General features: G+C 47.5%; 3 protein-coding genes across 3 annotated transcripts in view; 2 read left to right on the forward strand and 1 right to left on the reverse strand.

Moving 5' to 3' along the window:
* The window catches only part of Ndufs7 (NADH dehydrogenase (ubiquinone) Fe-S protein 7, 20kDa), a 73,971-nt gene that overhangs the window by 33,213 nt on the left and 26,932 nt on the right, over positions 1 to 13,826 (reverse strand). The gene's annotated exons all lie outside the window — the stretch shown is intronic.
* LOC100679228 (navisecapin-2) lies at positions 4,087 to 7,457 on the forward strand. The gene is made up of 2 exons (XM_031926647.2): positions 4,087 to 4,862; positions 7,217 to 7,457. The coding sequence occupies exon 1, from the start codon at positions 4,652 to 4,654 to the stop codon at positions 4,856 to 4,858; it is 207 nt and encodes a 68-aa protein (XP_031782507.1). The 5' UTR covers positions 4,087 to 4,651; the 3' UTR covers positions 4,859 to 4,862; positions 7,217 to 7,457.
* Positions 10,351 to 12,397, forward strand: LOC100122681. The gene is made up of 3 exons (XM_001607288.4): positions 10,351 to 10,527; positions 11,349 to 11,719; positions 12,275 to 12,397. Exon 2 carries the CDS (start codon positions 11,351 to 11,353, stop codon positions 11,705 to 11,707), a length of 357 nt encoding a protein of 118 aa, XP_001607338.1. The 5' UTR covers positions 10,351 to 10,527; positions 11,349 to 11,350; the 3' UTR covers positions 11,708 to 11,719; positions 12,275 to 12,397.

The raw sequence follows: 13,826 nt of genomic DNA on the forward strand, positions 1-13,826 counted from the left end.
CTCATCATCAGCGCAGCCTCGTGTCTGAAAGCGATGCGTGACTCTCTGCTGCTGCTGTGTAAGTATAATTGCGCGCGCGTAAATAGGCTACTTGGCGCTTGGCAGGTGGTCCTCTCGATCGGCAGCAGGAGCTACCTTATACCGATCTCTCTTGCAGCTCTCGTACGTAACTGCGGAGTCACGGGGGCCCCATTACTACGGCGCTGGCTTTTATTAGGCTCTCAGCGGGGGTGGCGGCACATTCCTCTCTTTCGCTTAAGCGCGCGCGCGCGCGTGTCTGTATAGCTATATACGGGCCAGATGTATATCGAGCGTCGGCATCGCGGGAAAAGGTGATCGAGCTCTCGCGAGAAGAGAAAATGAGAATATGGCCGCTGCCGCGAGAATATGCTCTGCGCTGTGTATGGGAGCGTAAATTTACACGCATTAGACCGAGCGAGACGCGGATTTATAAAAAGGCGCTCTCGGGCTATTGTTCGCATGTATAAGGCCCCCTGCCGAGCGGCCGGTTATTTGCCGCGATCCTCCTCTGTGATTTTCGCTCTAATTTGTAGCGACAGGAGAGAGAGAGAGAGGAGGAGGAGAAGCTGCTCTGTTATATACTCGCTCCGATGATGGCATTCCAAGAGGGAGGACTGAGAGGTGCCTACCGAAATCGGCTACCGATTTCTCGCCGGTCCCGCGGACTCGATCGTATATAACGCCAATCAATTATATCCTCGCGGCTCGAGCTGGATCTGACGCGGATCTGAAACGCCTTCGCGTATGCGGATTATGCGTGTTACCTGCCTCGATGCACGAGCTTGATGATCGTCTCTCTGATGGCGGGTTTTTTGAAAGCGGCCCAATTGAATTTTTCGAGGTTAGTCGAGCGACGGCTAATATCGTCTCCGTGTAAGTGTGTGTCGAAGGAATCCCCATTTTTGTGAGAAACTTTGCGGCCGAGCAATTAATTAGGATAAACGCTCCTTATCAGTAGTCGTGAGAGGAAAGGTCCGCACAATGTTCGGGCGTTAATTTTTTCGGCTCCTCGAGATATAGGGAATCACCGAAGGCCTTATACACACACACACACACACACACACAAACACACACGCACGCACACAAGTGCACAGTATCCCTAAAACAGGCAAAAAGAAGAAGACGCGGGGGTATATAGATACAGGTAGTAGCAGCCGAGAAAGGATCGTCGGAGCCGAGGCAGTTTCTCAAAAAGCTGGAAGAGAACTCGTTATCTCCGCGCTGGTATCGGCTCGTTATACGCTCACCACGCGCGCGTTTATATTTACGGGCGACGATCGGTAATTAGCGAAATTCGCCTCGATCATCGCCGCCGCCGATGCACGCGTATACGCCCACGACTACACACGTACACGTACACAGTCACGCAGACGGAGAAGAGTCGGAAATCTAATATTCAAATAGAATTGGAGGGGCAGCTCGGATTTCCGAGCGTCCTCTCACACAGGGACACGCTCCAGACACATATACATTCGCGCACGCACGTGTGCATCGGTTCGACGACCGAAGCAGCAGCAGCAGCAGCCTCATCGAGTTTCGCTCGAGCAGCGACTACGAGGACGACGTCAAACGAGCCGCTCATGCTCCTGGGCTTTCCTCTGCTCTCTCTCTCTCTCTCTCTCTCTCTCTCTCTCTCTCTCTCTATCTCTTCGCATATGATGTGTATAACGCTCGACCAAATTTACATTATACTCGCGCGCGGAGAGATCTCGCGCTGCAGAGCCAAGGGAATATGATGTCACACCCTTTCGCCGTCAGAGATGAGTTGTACATGCATGGAAGCCCTTTTGCTCGAGTTAACAGAGAACCGCGTCGACGCTTCGCTGGACAGAGAAGAGAAAGAGAGATGCGACCACTTGTCCGCGATGCTTTCGCGCTTATGTGCGTGTGTGTGTGTGTGCGAGCCGCCGGTGTTATTATCGAGAGAGAGAGAGATTCTTTTGTACGAAGAGCCGAGGCTCGAGTTCGTTCTTATAGCTACATCGAATGCGCGCACGCGAGCGAGGTTCTTTCGAGGAGCGCAGTTTTATATAATATTTCAATATTTTCGCTAAATTTCGATAAATCTCTGCATCGGTATAATGTTAGAATAATAGACGGTAAACGAGCGCATCCTCAAGACGAGAAGCTCGTATACACAGCAGAGGAAGCAAGATCGAAGCCAGGCTTTATACATATAAGAGAGAGAGAGAGAGAGAGAGAGGGACTGAAAGGCCGAAGATGATGACGATAATGACGACGCGCCAATGATGATGATGATGATGATGATGATGACGAAGGAGAAAAAGCGCCCGGCGCGTTGCGTGTCGTCTTTCCCGCCGATGCAATTTCTCGCACGCAATTGCCTGCTACTGGAATACAACATCGCGACCTCGTACGTTATACTGCACCCATACATACTTGCACAGCATCTCTCTCTCTTGCTTGCTCTAGAGAGAGAGAGAGAGAAAGAGAGAGAGAGAGCCGTTTATTCGCGCCGATTCCGCGCGCGCGCTCGTAAATTTAAAGCAATTTCATGCACGTTTACTCGTCCTTCCCGCTCGCGCACGCAAGTGTACGCGAGAGACCGACAGACAGAGAGTACAGCCCCCTATACATGTGTGCCCGTGCGCGCGGATGCAGCGAAATAATATTATTACTATAATCACACACGTGCGCGTGGAGTGCTTTGTGCAGGTGCCGCTCTTTTTGGAGCAAGGACGTGGGAACCGAGGCGCTTACCATAAGAGCGTGAGCGCGTAAGGGTGTAGCTGTCTACCTTACCGACGGTCGGTGCTTGTATCAGAGAGTTGAGCGGGACTGCATTGGGGGCGCCACTCTACCGGTTATCCCCGGACTCGCTCGCGGATGCTTATATCGGAATTACGGGCTTCAGGTCCGTGTCCTGCATTCCGAATAATCGATACGTGTGTAGGTGTGTGGGTGGACGGCTGGAAGAGCGACACGGGAGGCTGAGCTCAGACAATGCGCGCTGGACTGCGGGCCGGGGTGGAAGTTCGACCGACTGCCTTTTATGGTTTAATTGGATTTTGAATGCCGCACAGATTTTCATTGATTTATTCGTGAATACAATTTGTCTTAATACGCGTATGAGAAAGATCCGTTTCCATGCCTCTAAAGTGAATGGCAAGCTGCTCATTTCGAGCGTGCGGGAGGGAATGATTCCCTCTCGTTGCAGCGGGAGAGAATGGCTATTCCCTCCCGCTACTCATAAACACTCAAAAACACTCAAAAATAATCAAATTTTTGAAAATTTTTGAAAAATATTGATATTTTTTTTAAAGAGAGTGGTTTACGACTCAAAATGCGCAACTTACCATTCACTCTATATGCATGAAAACGGGTCTTTACAGGCACTTGTCAAAAAAAGTACAGTGTGCAACAACCTACCTACCTCGGGTGAAATTTGAGCACTCGTGCTCAAATCTCACCCTCGTTAGATATCGCACTCCCCCCCCCCCCTAGTTGCACAATATACTATTATCGTGAATTAGATAATTGAATATTATATGCGAGGCGGTTTTTCGCATCCATCGAGATAAGTGCACTCAGCTCTGAATCAACTTGATTAGAATTCGTGTATAACAAAGATCAATCAAAATTCGAAAGCTTTCATTAGACTGATTATTGCTCGATATTCGGCATAATAATACATCTTCGAACGATCGCGCATCCGACACATCGACGACGCAATAACCGAAAAAAAAGCATCATTCGACAACAATGCAGCGATTTGCACGCGTATAGAGCGATGACGCAGTCTCGTAAACTGAGAGAGACAGTTCCCCGATTAGCTCGTCCAACGTGCATACACACACAATTGCTCACACGCGTCAGAAGCTCGCACTTCCTCGGCGCGATGACTTTAACCTTCGGATTATCGGCCCGAGGGAATCTCCGTGTCGCTCACCGGGAAAATCTCAGCAGCTCGCTTCCATCCATCATCATCATCATCATCATCATCATCATCAACTAACTCCATACCACACACACATAAGCATCCGCACGGGTCGCCGCGGGTTATCATCGTCATCCTCTCTCTCTCTCTCTCTCTCTCTCTCTCTCTCTCTCTCTCTCTCTCTCTCTCTCTCTCTCTCTCACTCCTACAAGCAATCGTTCATCCAGCGCAAGCTCCGCGCTCTCTTATGGCAGTGTAGATCGACGCATCCGTCGGCGAGAGTGTCTCGCGTCTCGAGAGATGAGACTTAGCATCGTCCACTGGCTCCTCCTGTCCCTCGTAATCGGCTCGATCCTCCTGGACGCGAGCGAGGCTTTCGCGGTGACGCTGCCCCAGGAGAGCTCGTCGCGCGAGGTCCACGTCGAGAGCAGCATCATCACGGCGCCCCGCCGACAGCGCATCGGAGGATGCAAGCGCGGACAGCTGCTCGATCGTAGGGGCAAGTGCCGCACGCCCTACTGACACGCGAGCGCACGTGCGCACCTATATACAGCACAGCGAGTGGCAATCATTCAATTGACACGCGCTCGCGAGCGCGTCACTCACCGTCGTCGTCGTCGCGGATATAATCGCTCTCGCGCTCTCTCTCTGTCTAGTACAGAGAGAGAGAGAGAGGGAGAGAGACTCGCGGTAGTGTGCGTAGTGTGTAGTTGAGCTTCCGCGCGGAGAGACATGCGGCGCGTGTGGCTGGTGTTGTTGCTTCTGCTCGCGGTCGTGCTCGAGGCTGCGCGAGCCGAGTCGGGACAGGAGCCCAAGAAGAGGTTCATCCCCTTCGCCAAGGGCGAGGACAAGGTGCAGGAGGGCTCGATCATCAATGTGCCCACCAGGTGTCCGCCCAACATGCTCAAGGTCGGGAACCGATGTCGCACCGTTTATTGAACTGGTGAGTCTGCGGCTACGTATCGCTCGATTTATTGGTTATTCCTCGTTATACGTATACATACTTTTCGCGGAGCTCGTTTCTCGCTTATTATTAGCCGCTGATGCTCTTGGTCGTAATAATAACTATTACGGGGCGTTTAAAGCTCGATTGCACAACCGCTGCGGTGTGCACTCGAGAAACTACGTAAAAAGAATTAAAATCACACGCGCGCTGCCCGTCGTTATCGCTCCTACATATACGAGCGCGCAAAAATGTTTCTCATGATATGGACAGTATATAACGTGTATACATCGGAATGTCAGTGCAGATAGCGCGCATTGTTTACATAAACCTGACAAAATGAGGATTCAACAAACGCATGCTGTATACACGTGTCGTATATATATATACAAGAGCGACGGGAGAGTTCGCGAAACGCGGTCAAAGTCCCGGCGGACGGGGGGGCTAGTAGTAACGGACAAAACTATCCAGACGCGCGCGAGCGCTGGCGGTTTTGTTTAAAAGTCACGAGTTCGCTATATACCACACCTTATTCTCTTCTCTATACTAATATAAGAAAATAATTGAAACTCGTACAACGAATTATTAATCGCATAAGCCCACCGCACTAATACACACATCTAGCGGCGTTTAAACGTGCGTGAGCCGAATCGATAGCACAGATACGCGGCATTATCGCATTACGCGCGCAACTTGATTTATGTCGGAGATAGACACGTCTCCCCCCTCTCTCCCCTCCCCCCCCCCATACGTGTCCGCAGTATATAGCATAGCAGAAACACAGGGGCGATTCAGCAATTTTACGGAAAATCTCGCGCGGATCATCCCGGCGCGCTGAAAAGAAGCTTCGCGCGAAGCTTTTCTCGGGCCTGATGCAGCGGAAAAGCACGCCTGGATATATCGAGCCGGTATATAAAGTGTATATTCGAGTTATATTTCCTAGAGAGAAAGAGAGAGAGAGAGAGAGAGAGAGAGGAGACTCTCGCAGCTGCCGCGAGAGCTGGTATTATTGATTTATGCCGTATGCGCGGTGCACATCGTGGGGATACACGCGGAGCTGCAGCGGTGATTAGCATAATTCGGGAGAGATCATCTCGCTCGCTCGCGCAGCTCTATACTTGGAAACTGTAATTCGCTCTATATGCGTGTGTGTGTATGTGTGCGCGCGCGTGTGTGTGTGTGTGTGAGGGGGGGGGGGTGATAAGGTGATTCTCCGTAAATATTTTTCCGGGATATTATATCGTATCTGCTATTCTATGGTTTCTGGAAACTCGTATATGAAAAGATAAAGCGCGGTGCGTATTGAGAAACAAGTCGACGAGCTATGCGGTTGATTATGTGGAAAAATATAACGACGATTAAAAATAGAGCAACGCGGGTTTGCTCGGCGTAATCTCCTCTCCTCGTTGTTTCCGCGTTATTATACAAACAAAAACTCGCGCGTGTATACGACTTCCTTTGTTTTTTTTTTAAAAAAAAAATCGAAAATAGACTATATACACACAGCTATACCGACTCGATATAAAACTCGCGATAAGTCAATCTCCAGCTCGACGAAAATCCCGCGAATTCAATCGACACACGCGTCCTCTAATTAGCAGCCGCAGGATAATCCAACGCCGCGCTCGCGTAACGAACAAAGAGTCATGAAAAAAAAGCTGCAAACCGATGCAGCAGCAGCGTAGGTACAGCTAGACCTCTTAATTAGGCACTTAACGCAGCCGCAGAGGCGATCCGTCTCGGAGCCCCTTTCATCTCCTCCTCTTGTTCGCACGCGCGAGCGCCTAGATTTATGAAGGGCGCGATGCACACGCGCGAGATATGGCGTTATTCATTATCCGGCTGAATTGCGCTGGATTGTTATTTTTTTTATTTTTTGAACGATGTACAAAACCTCGAGCTGCGATTTAAAAGCTATGCGCTGCACTAATGGACGCGCTGATTCGTTGATAGGGTCAGTGACGGCTCTCTCTCTCTCTCTCTCTCTCTCTCTCTCTCACTCGTTCCGCGTATATATACGTTGCGCAGAGCTATCGGTGTAATTTTTACCGGGAAAAAGAGAGCTCGTCAGCCGATTCATTTGGTACAGCGCGACGCATCACTCCACGTGTGTATGTGTGCAGTCAAAGCGATGGGATTAACAATTTACGCTCTACTAACGGAAATTGCTCTTCGTCGAATATTAAAATGGCATTTATGCGAGTGGACGATCAAATATTGAGAGGCTCCCTGCGCTCGAGCTCATACGGGCTATAAGCATGTATGGATTGATCGGACACGAAACTGCAGTTTGTGTCCTTTTCTTTATCATTGCGCGCCTGGATTTTAATATCGCGTTTTTCATACCGTTGCAGGAGGACGATGACGATGACACGGGCTACTGGTGCGGGATTGGATCATCGATCGCCGTCATCATCGGCTGCTGAGGCGCTTCCACACTTCCGGCGTTGCTGCTGCACTTATACTGTACATATTGTAAACGCGCCTGCGCGCGCGCGTAGAGAATCGTATGGCAAAGGAGCCTTGACAAAAGTATTCGGAACGATATACTCTGTAAGAAATAAATATAGATATAATGTACCATGTTGAACGAAATCTCTGTGAAGATGCTCATTTCCGGCCTCGCCTCTCTTTTCGATTTCGCATTCGAAACGACGCAGCTCTTTGTGAGATAAAACGCATTGTGAGAGAGGGAGTCGAGTGAAAAGCGCAAGCTGCAGCTCTCTGTGCCGTTATACCGAGCGACGGACGTGCGCGACAATGAAAGTGACTATCAAGAGACGCGAGAGGCGCTACTCGCGCCGAAATTCTTAATCGCATTTTGCCCCCCCCCCCTCTCTCTCTCTCTCTATCTCTATCTCTTCTTGAATATTTTTCCTCCGCGTCGTTTTCTTTTTCAATATGCATATCGGCGAACGGCGCTTTGTTCCGCGGAAATCATGATTAACGTCCGACCTACTTGCTGCCTTCCTTTTTTCTGGGTTAACGAAAAGCAAACCCTTGCATTTTTCTAGATAAAGAAGCGGCGCGCGCGCAATAGCTCTCTCTCTCTCTCTCTCTCTCTCTCGCCGCCGAGGACTATTGGAAAAATATTCGCCTTTACTTGCAGCTCCTACTCGAGTTTGCATGAGAATGTCCCATTAAAATTCATGAAAATTTCTTTTAATAAAGCAGGCCATATGCCATCGTTGGCGGCTCTTGCGAATTACCTGACTCGCCGGTGACACTCTGCGACAATAAAAGAATTTATACGCCCCGACGAAGTGGAAATTTCTCAGGATGTACTTCTTTTTTTTCTAAAAAGCAAGCGAGCGAGCGGCGCTAAAACGACGAAGAAGACCTACCTGTTGAAACTGTAATCGTTGCGGATAAGGGTAATAAAAAAATCTTATGGTGCCAACTTTTTCCATCTTCCCCTCGCGCTCTGCGACTTAACTTGTATTATGTATCCGAGCTCAAATTGATAATCCCGAAAGTTTGCCACGTTTCTAGGTACTTTTGCTCTTCCTTTCTCTCTCTTTTCGATGCCAGTTTAATCTTGTCCCGGTTGTAATTGATGGACAGCTGGTACGGGTGAAACGAATCGTTCGCGTTCAAACTGAAGCTCAATGTAATGATTTCTTCGTACCGTAGAGTGTTTAGTGGGCTTACAAAAATACACGTTAGTTTTCCAATATCGGTCATCGTTTAGCGATAAATACTCGCACGCTTGATGATAGAAGATTTTTCACTTGGGTTCATTCATCGTTTTCCTTTCGCCGTTGCAAAATAGATTATCGTTAACCTGATTTAGAACTTAATTTGGGGCATGGTGAACAGTTGCAATTATTTTTTTCCCACATACAACCGAAACCCACCTTTTTCTGAAAGCATTTTTTCCAAAACTTTTCAAAATTCGACCCCGTTTATTACGACTAAAATGTGGCCTTTTAGTCGAGAGTGGAATAAAATACTATATGCAACACGAGGCAAAAGTAGATTTTTCTATTGGGTGATTAAACTGCCTTTACGAGATTATTTGCCCCTCGGGTGCTTACTGAAACTCACCTGCGGGAAAAATCTTCTATTTTCGCCTCTTGTTGCATAATTGTACTTTACAGCAGTTATAGCGTTTCTAATAATATAGTGAAATACAAAAATCCAATTCTGACACACCCAAATAACGACATTCAAATAGTGGTATTAAATTTGACTTTTTCGAAATATATTATGACTCCTTTTAATACTCACAAGTGAATGTAAATTTTCTTCAAGGTCAATATTCATAGACGTTCAGAATTTCTCTGTATTTTTCTGTATGGTAAATTAGCATTATAATAAAAATGAACACGCCCAAGTGACTGGCCAGTCAAAATAGATAACATTTTTTGCAATCCAATACATTTTTCGGGACTATAAGTGCTGATTCGTAGGTTGAGGTCTGGTCAAATGATTAGCCACTGCAGTCGTGTATACTCCTCATCAACTAGACACTCTTCGAAAAGGACACAGTGAGTATGAACATTCTATTAGACAAACAATTTTATATCTTTTAATTAGCGTCCAAACCGTTCAACAAATTTCGATGCTCTCCTCGCCAGAACAATCTACAAAAATGAGTCCAACATTGGTACTCCTTCTGGTAGTTGTGGTCGCCTGCATGCTGGTGCCCGAGTCTCAATGTACCTTTCTCGAGATGTTGGGGGTGCCGTGCCTGATAAAATAGGTGAGACGGTGCACGAGGGCGCCCAGAAGGTCGATTTAACCATCCAAAAACTGCTCGGCGATAAACTCACCGACGATGCTCCTCAAGCACCAGCGTTTCCAATCATCTAGCCCAAGAGCGAACCGGCAGTTGGATCGAGGAAGTTAGATTAAAACGATGCCATGATTATTATTGTATTGTCACAAACACTGTATGAAAATCAGAATTTAACACCTTTACGCAGTACAAGCGGTGCAGACTCTTTCCCCGACAAAATTATAGACAAAGAAGCCTAAATCGTCCGGATTCTACTGCTAGAACAGTTTTCAGCTACACCGCGCGCTACGCAAAGCTCATTTATTTACTGACAATGCCAAGCTTCCCGGCTTTCATCCAGATTTGCAAAAAATATAAACATCTCTCGAGACACAGGGAAAGACAGAGAGAGAGAGAACAAGTCAAAATATAGGACGACCCAGATATGCACAGCGGAGTCACAAAGTGCAGCGCGCAAATCCCCGGCCCAGGGCTTGCTTTTTCTTTCGTCGAGGAGAAAAAATCACATTTATCGGATCAACAAAAGTGAGCGAGCACGGCTGTTACATTCAGCGAGTAACAGGGCTGCAGAGGCTGAATTATGGTAATATTTGGGTCAGCGGCGCAAAAAAATAATAAGCCGACGAATGTATACATATATATAGTCGCGATGATGTTCCCTCTCTCTCTCTCTCTCACTCTCTCTCTCCCATGAGAGAAAGAACTAGCGTCTGTAAGGTTTTTGTTGGGATCAATGCGGGAGATAAGAGATAATACAGCCTGACCTTTAGCCGAGAGAGCTGCGATAAAGATTTGCACTCGGAAACACTTTGGGCGTAGCTTTAAATGTGGGACATTAGAAGAGTTCGGCTCTCAGTTAAGCGCGATTGGCCTACGCGAACGTTCGCACCGTTATTGTCTCCGAGAAGCTTCTCCTTACACTCGGTAAGTGTCGACATTTTCTGCAGCTCTTATCCGCCCAGTACTCCGGGCTAAGCTATCCGTACTTAGAAACTCTCCCTTGGAAAATAAATTAAAAAAAAAAGCTAAAAATTGCGACGACGCGCAATTAATTTCTCGGAAACTATCTTTTGAAAAGTCTCCGCCGCGACCTATAAGACTTTTCTCTCAACGCGGCTCTCTTATGCTGCCTGTTTGAAGAAGAGATGTTCTCGCAGAGCTACGGGATTTATTCCGAAGCGTAAAATAAGATGGAATTCCGTCATGTCGCCGCGTGAATTATAGAAAAAGAAAGCGCTGAAAAAAAGCGGACCTTCAAGAGCACTTCTTCGCACGAGACGGCCGACTGTTTCGAGAATTAACTTTCGCGAATGGCAGAATTCATTTTCTTCCGTGCGATGGAGTTACAAACGCTTCTGGTAAAATATATCGGATCAAGCTGTTTTTGCGAAATTGCAAAATTGCTTTAGCTCGCTCCGCGCACTCAAGTGCGTGCGACGTTTCACGGTTAGTTTGAGAAATATACGTATATAAGCTTTGAAACGTCGCGGGGATTGCGCAGCGCTTTTGATGCACGTCGGGAAAAGAAGTCGACTAACCAAGTTTTATTGCGAGCGTTTGAAGCGAGTATAATTGCAGCTCTCTCTCTCTCTCTCTATCTCGAAGAAATCACTTTTTAAAATTCAAAACCATCTCGCTCCTATTCTTCCAAGTATACAACTCTGCCGTCGTCGGCAAGTTTCCCCATCCAAAATTAAACTGGAACTACACTAATTCTCCCGAGGTCTACACTATATCATCCACAGAAATGCGTCCAAGCCTGGCACTTCTCCTCGTGGCTCTAGTAGCCTGCCTTCTCGTGCCGAAGGCCGAGGCGGGAATCTTCCTCGAGAAGGTGGGTCAGACGGCCAAGGACGTGGGCGAGAAAGTTCACGAGGGCGCGAAGAGAATCGAGACCGGAATCAAGAATATCTTCGGCCCCGGCGGCAGCGAGGAAGACGTCAAATCCTCGACTGCCGTCCCAGCCGTGCAGCCGGTGCCCGGAGCTGCTGACGAGACTCTGGGAACCACGACGCCCACGAACAGGAACATCATCAGAGGCGCCAAGAGATGCTTGCCCACCGAAGTGCTGTCTTCCGATGGTGGCTGCAGACCGCTCGAATGATGCGTATGGATGGTAAGGTTCCCGAATGATTATTTCGAAATTCGCGCGCTTATCGAATTTCCATAAGCGTTGCTAGGTCGACCCTGTATTAGTTGGCGATAAAAAATTGAGTAAGACGGTGTCTTACGTAACGATCTGCTGATTTCTTACATTCTTTCTGATACAACGCGCGGTTATAAGCTGTGTAAAATTTATATATACATCGGACAAGAATAAGAATAAACACTCTATTTTCGACACGCTGAATAATTCGAGGGATCTATCGCGCACGAGACTTGGTGTCTCGTTATAAATGATGATTCAGCAGAATCTCACCATGATTCATTTAGTCGCTGGGCTGAGTGAATTTCATGCATTTCATTCATGAATTTCATGTAGCTTCTTCGTAAATGCGCATGACACAGATCAGTGAATTGTTTAAATTCCAAAGTCGATAAGCGTATTAGAAGCGACACGTCGGAGGTTAATGTTGAATTACGCGCAAATCCAATTCACCGTCGCGTGAATGTTGTAAGAAACTCTGTCTCTAAACCAAATATAATACATATTATTTTCTCTCATTTTCAGATCACACCGCCATCTCCACAGGGAAAACCCCGGAGCATCGAATCCAGAGAGCTGATGAAATAAAATGTCGCTGAAATGTAAATAAGCACACAAGAGATCGAATTAAAAACTCGCAAACACGTACAGCCTTGACTCGTTTTTTTCCCCAGCTCATCCGATAACTCCTCTCTCTCTCTCTCTCTCTCTCTCTCTCTCTCTCTCTCTCTCTCTCTCTCTCGCTCTCTGTGTCTTCCTCCGATAGCGACGCTATACCCACAAAACAAACTCTTTCCCAACAAGCCTTGCACACGATCGACTCGCACGCGCGCTCGATATAATATACTCTCGTCACACGTACACATCGGATCTAATAATTCCCCGCTCTAAAAATACCCGCGGCAAAAAAGCTCGCGTTCCATTAAAGCAGCGGCGATAAAAGCCGCGGAGAAGAGAGAGGGAGAAAAAAAAACCGAGTTGAGAGGAGAGAGAATCAAGTGGGCGTTCTTACACAAAAGAGCCGATCGATACATGCAGCCCTGTCTAATCGATTCATCGGTCAGCTCGCGGAGAAGCTCGACGATTCACACGAGCTGGTGCTATATACCAGTAGTGGTTGGTGCCTTAAGTAGCCCAATCGCGACGACGACTGCTCGAGAGATCTCTCTTGGCAAGCGCGAGGCAACAACTTTCCGAGAGGATGCTCGCGACTACTCAAGGGAGAGAGACTCGTGCAATAATGCCGCGGCTGAGTGGAGGCTTCTTAAAAAACTTTATTCAATTGCGCCACTTTCTCGGGGGATGACGAGACTATAGAGAGAGAGAGAGAGAGAGAGAGAGAGAGAGAGAGAGAGAGAGAGAGAGAGAGAGAAGAGAAAGACCGAGAGCGTATAATTCATTGGCCAATAAAATTCAAAGTTCGGGATCGGGATAAACTTTGGGTTCTTCGATCGGAGGATGAATAATTCATTCATATTTTCATCTGTATAGCCGATGAGAGAAAAGCTTTGTTTATACTATACACTAATAATACAGAGTCTAACACACCAGTATAGCTCGTGAATAAAAAATGCGAAACGGTTAATTCAGCGGGGCATCGCAATAAATACCTGCGCAGGCCGCGCTCTCGGCTCATATTGGAAACGGATGGAGCGCTTTGTCTCTATACAGACTACTAAACTAGACTCGAATCATCCCATTAGACTTGGAGCGCTTCCAAATTCGGCTTTTCCTTATATACATACACTTATGTGCAACGCGTGCACACCGGCGTGAAACAAAAAAAATCTTCTCCCTCCTCACCTTTTATCACCCTTTCCATTATCGAATCGCCCGGGTCGATGTGCTCTCTTGAATTCGCAATCGAATCGAGCGGGTTCGCACTTTTAATTAATCGAACGCGATTCGCGCGCTAAATTTAAGCTGCTTTATGTTTAAGAGCTGCTGCCGGGGGTGAGTGTACCGGATATGTAATCCGAGAGCGTCGTGGAAGAAAGAATACGTTTATTAGACGAGAAGAGGATTTTTAGCGGACGGTGTAATCATCGGTTATTAGACTGGCTCGCGACGCGTAATG

This window comes from Nasonia vitripennis, chromosome 3 (assembly GCF_009193385.2).
Source record: "Nasonia vitripennis strain AsymCx chromosome 3, Nvit_psr_1.1, whole genome shotgun sequence".
In the NCBI taxonomy this organism is placed as follows: Eukaryota; Metazoa; Arthropoda; class Insecta; order Hymenoptera; family Pteromalidae; genus Nasonia; species Nasonia vitripennis.

Excerpts from the sequence above, each read along its gene's own strand:
- LOC100679228 (XM_031926647.2), top strand. The coding sequence starts at position 4,652 with ATGCGGCGCGTGTGGCTGGTGTTGTTGCTTCTGCTCGCGGTCGTGCTC.
- LOC100122681 (XM_001607288.4), top strand. The coding sequence starts at position 11,351 with ATGCGTCCAAGCCTGGCACTTCTCCTCGTGGCTCTAGTAGCCTGCCTT.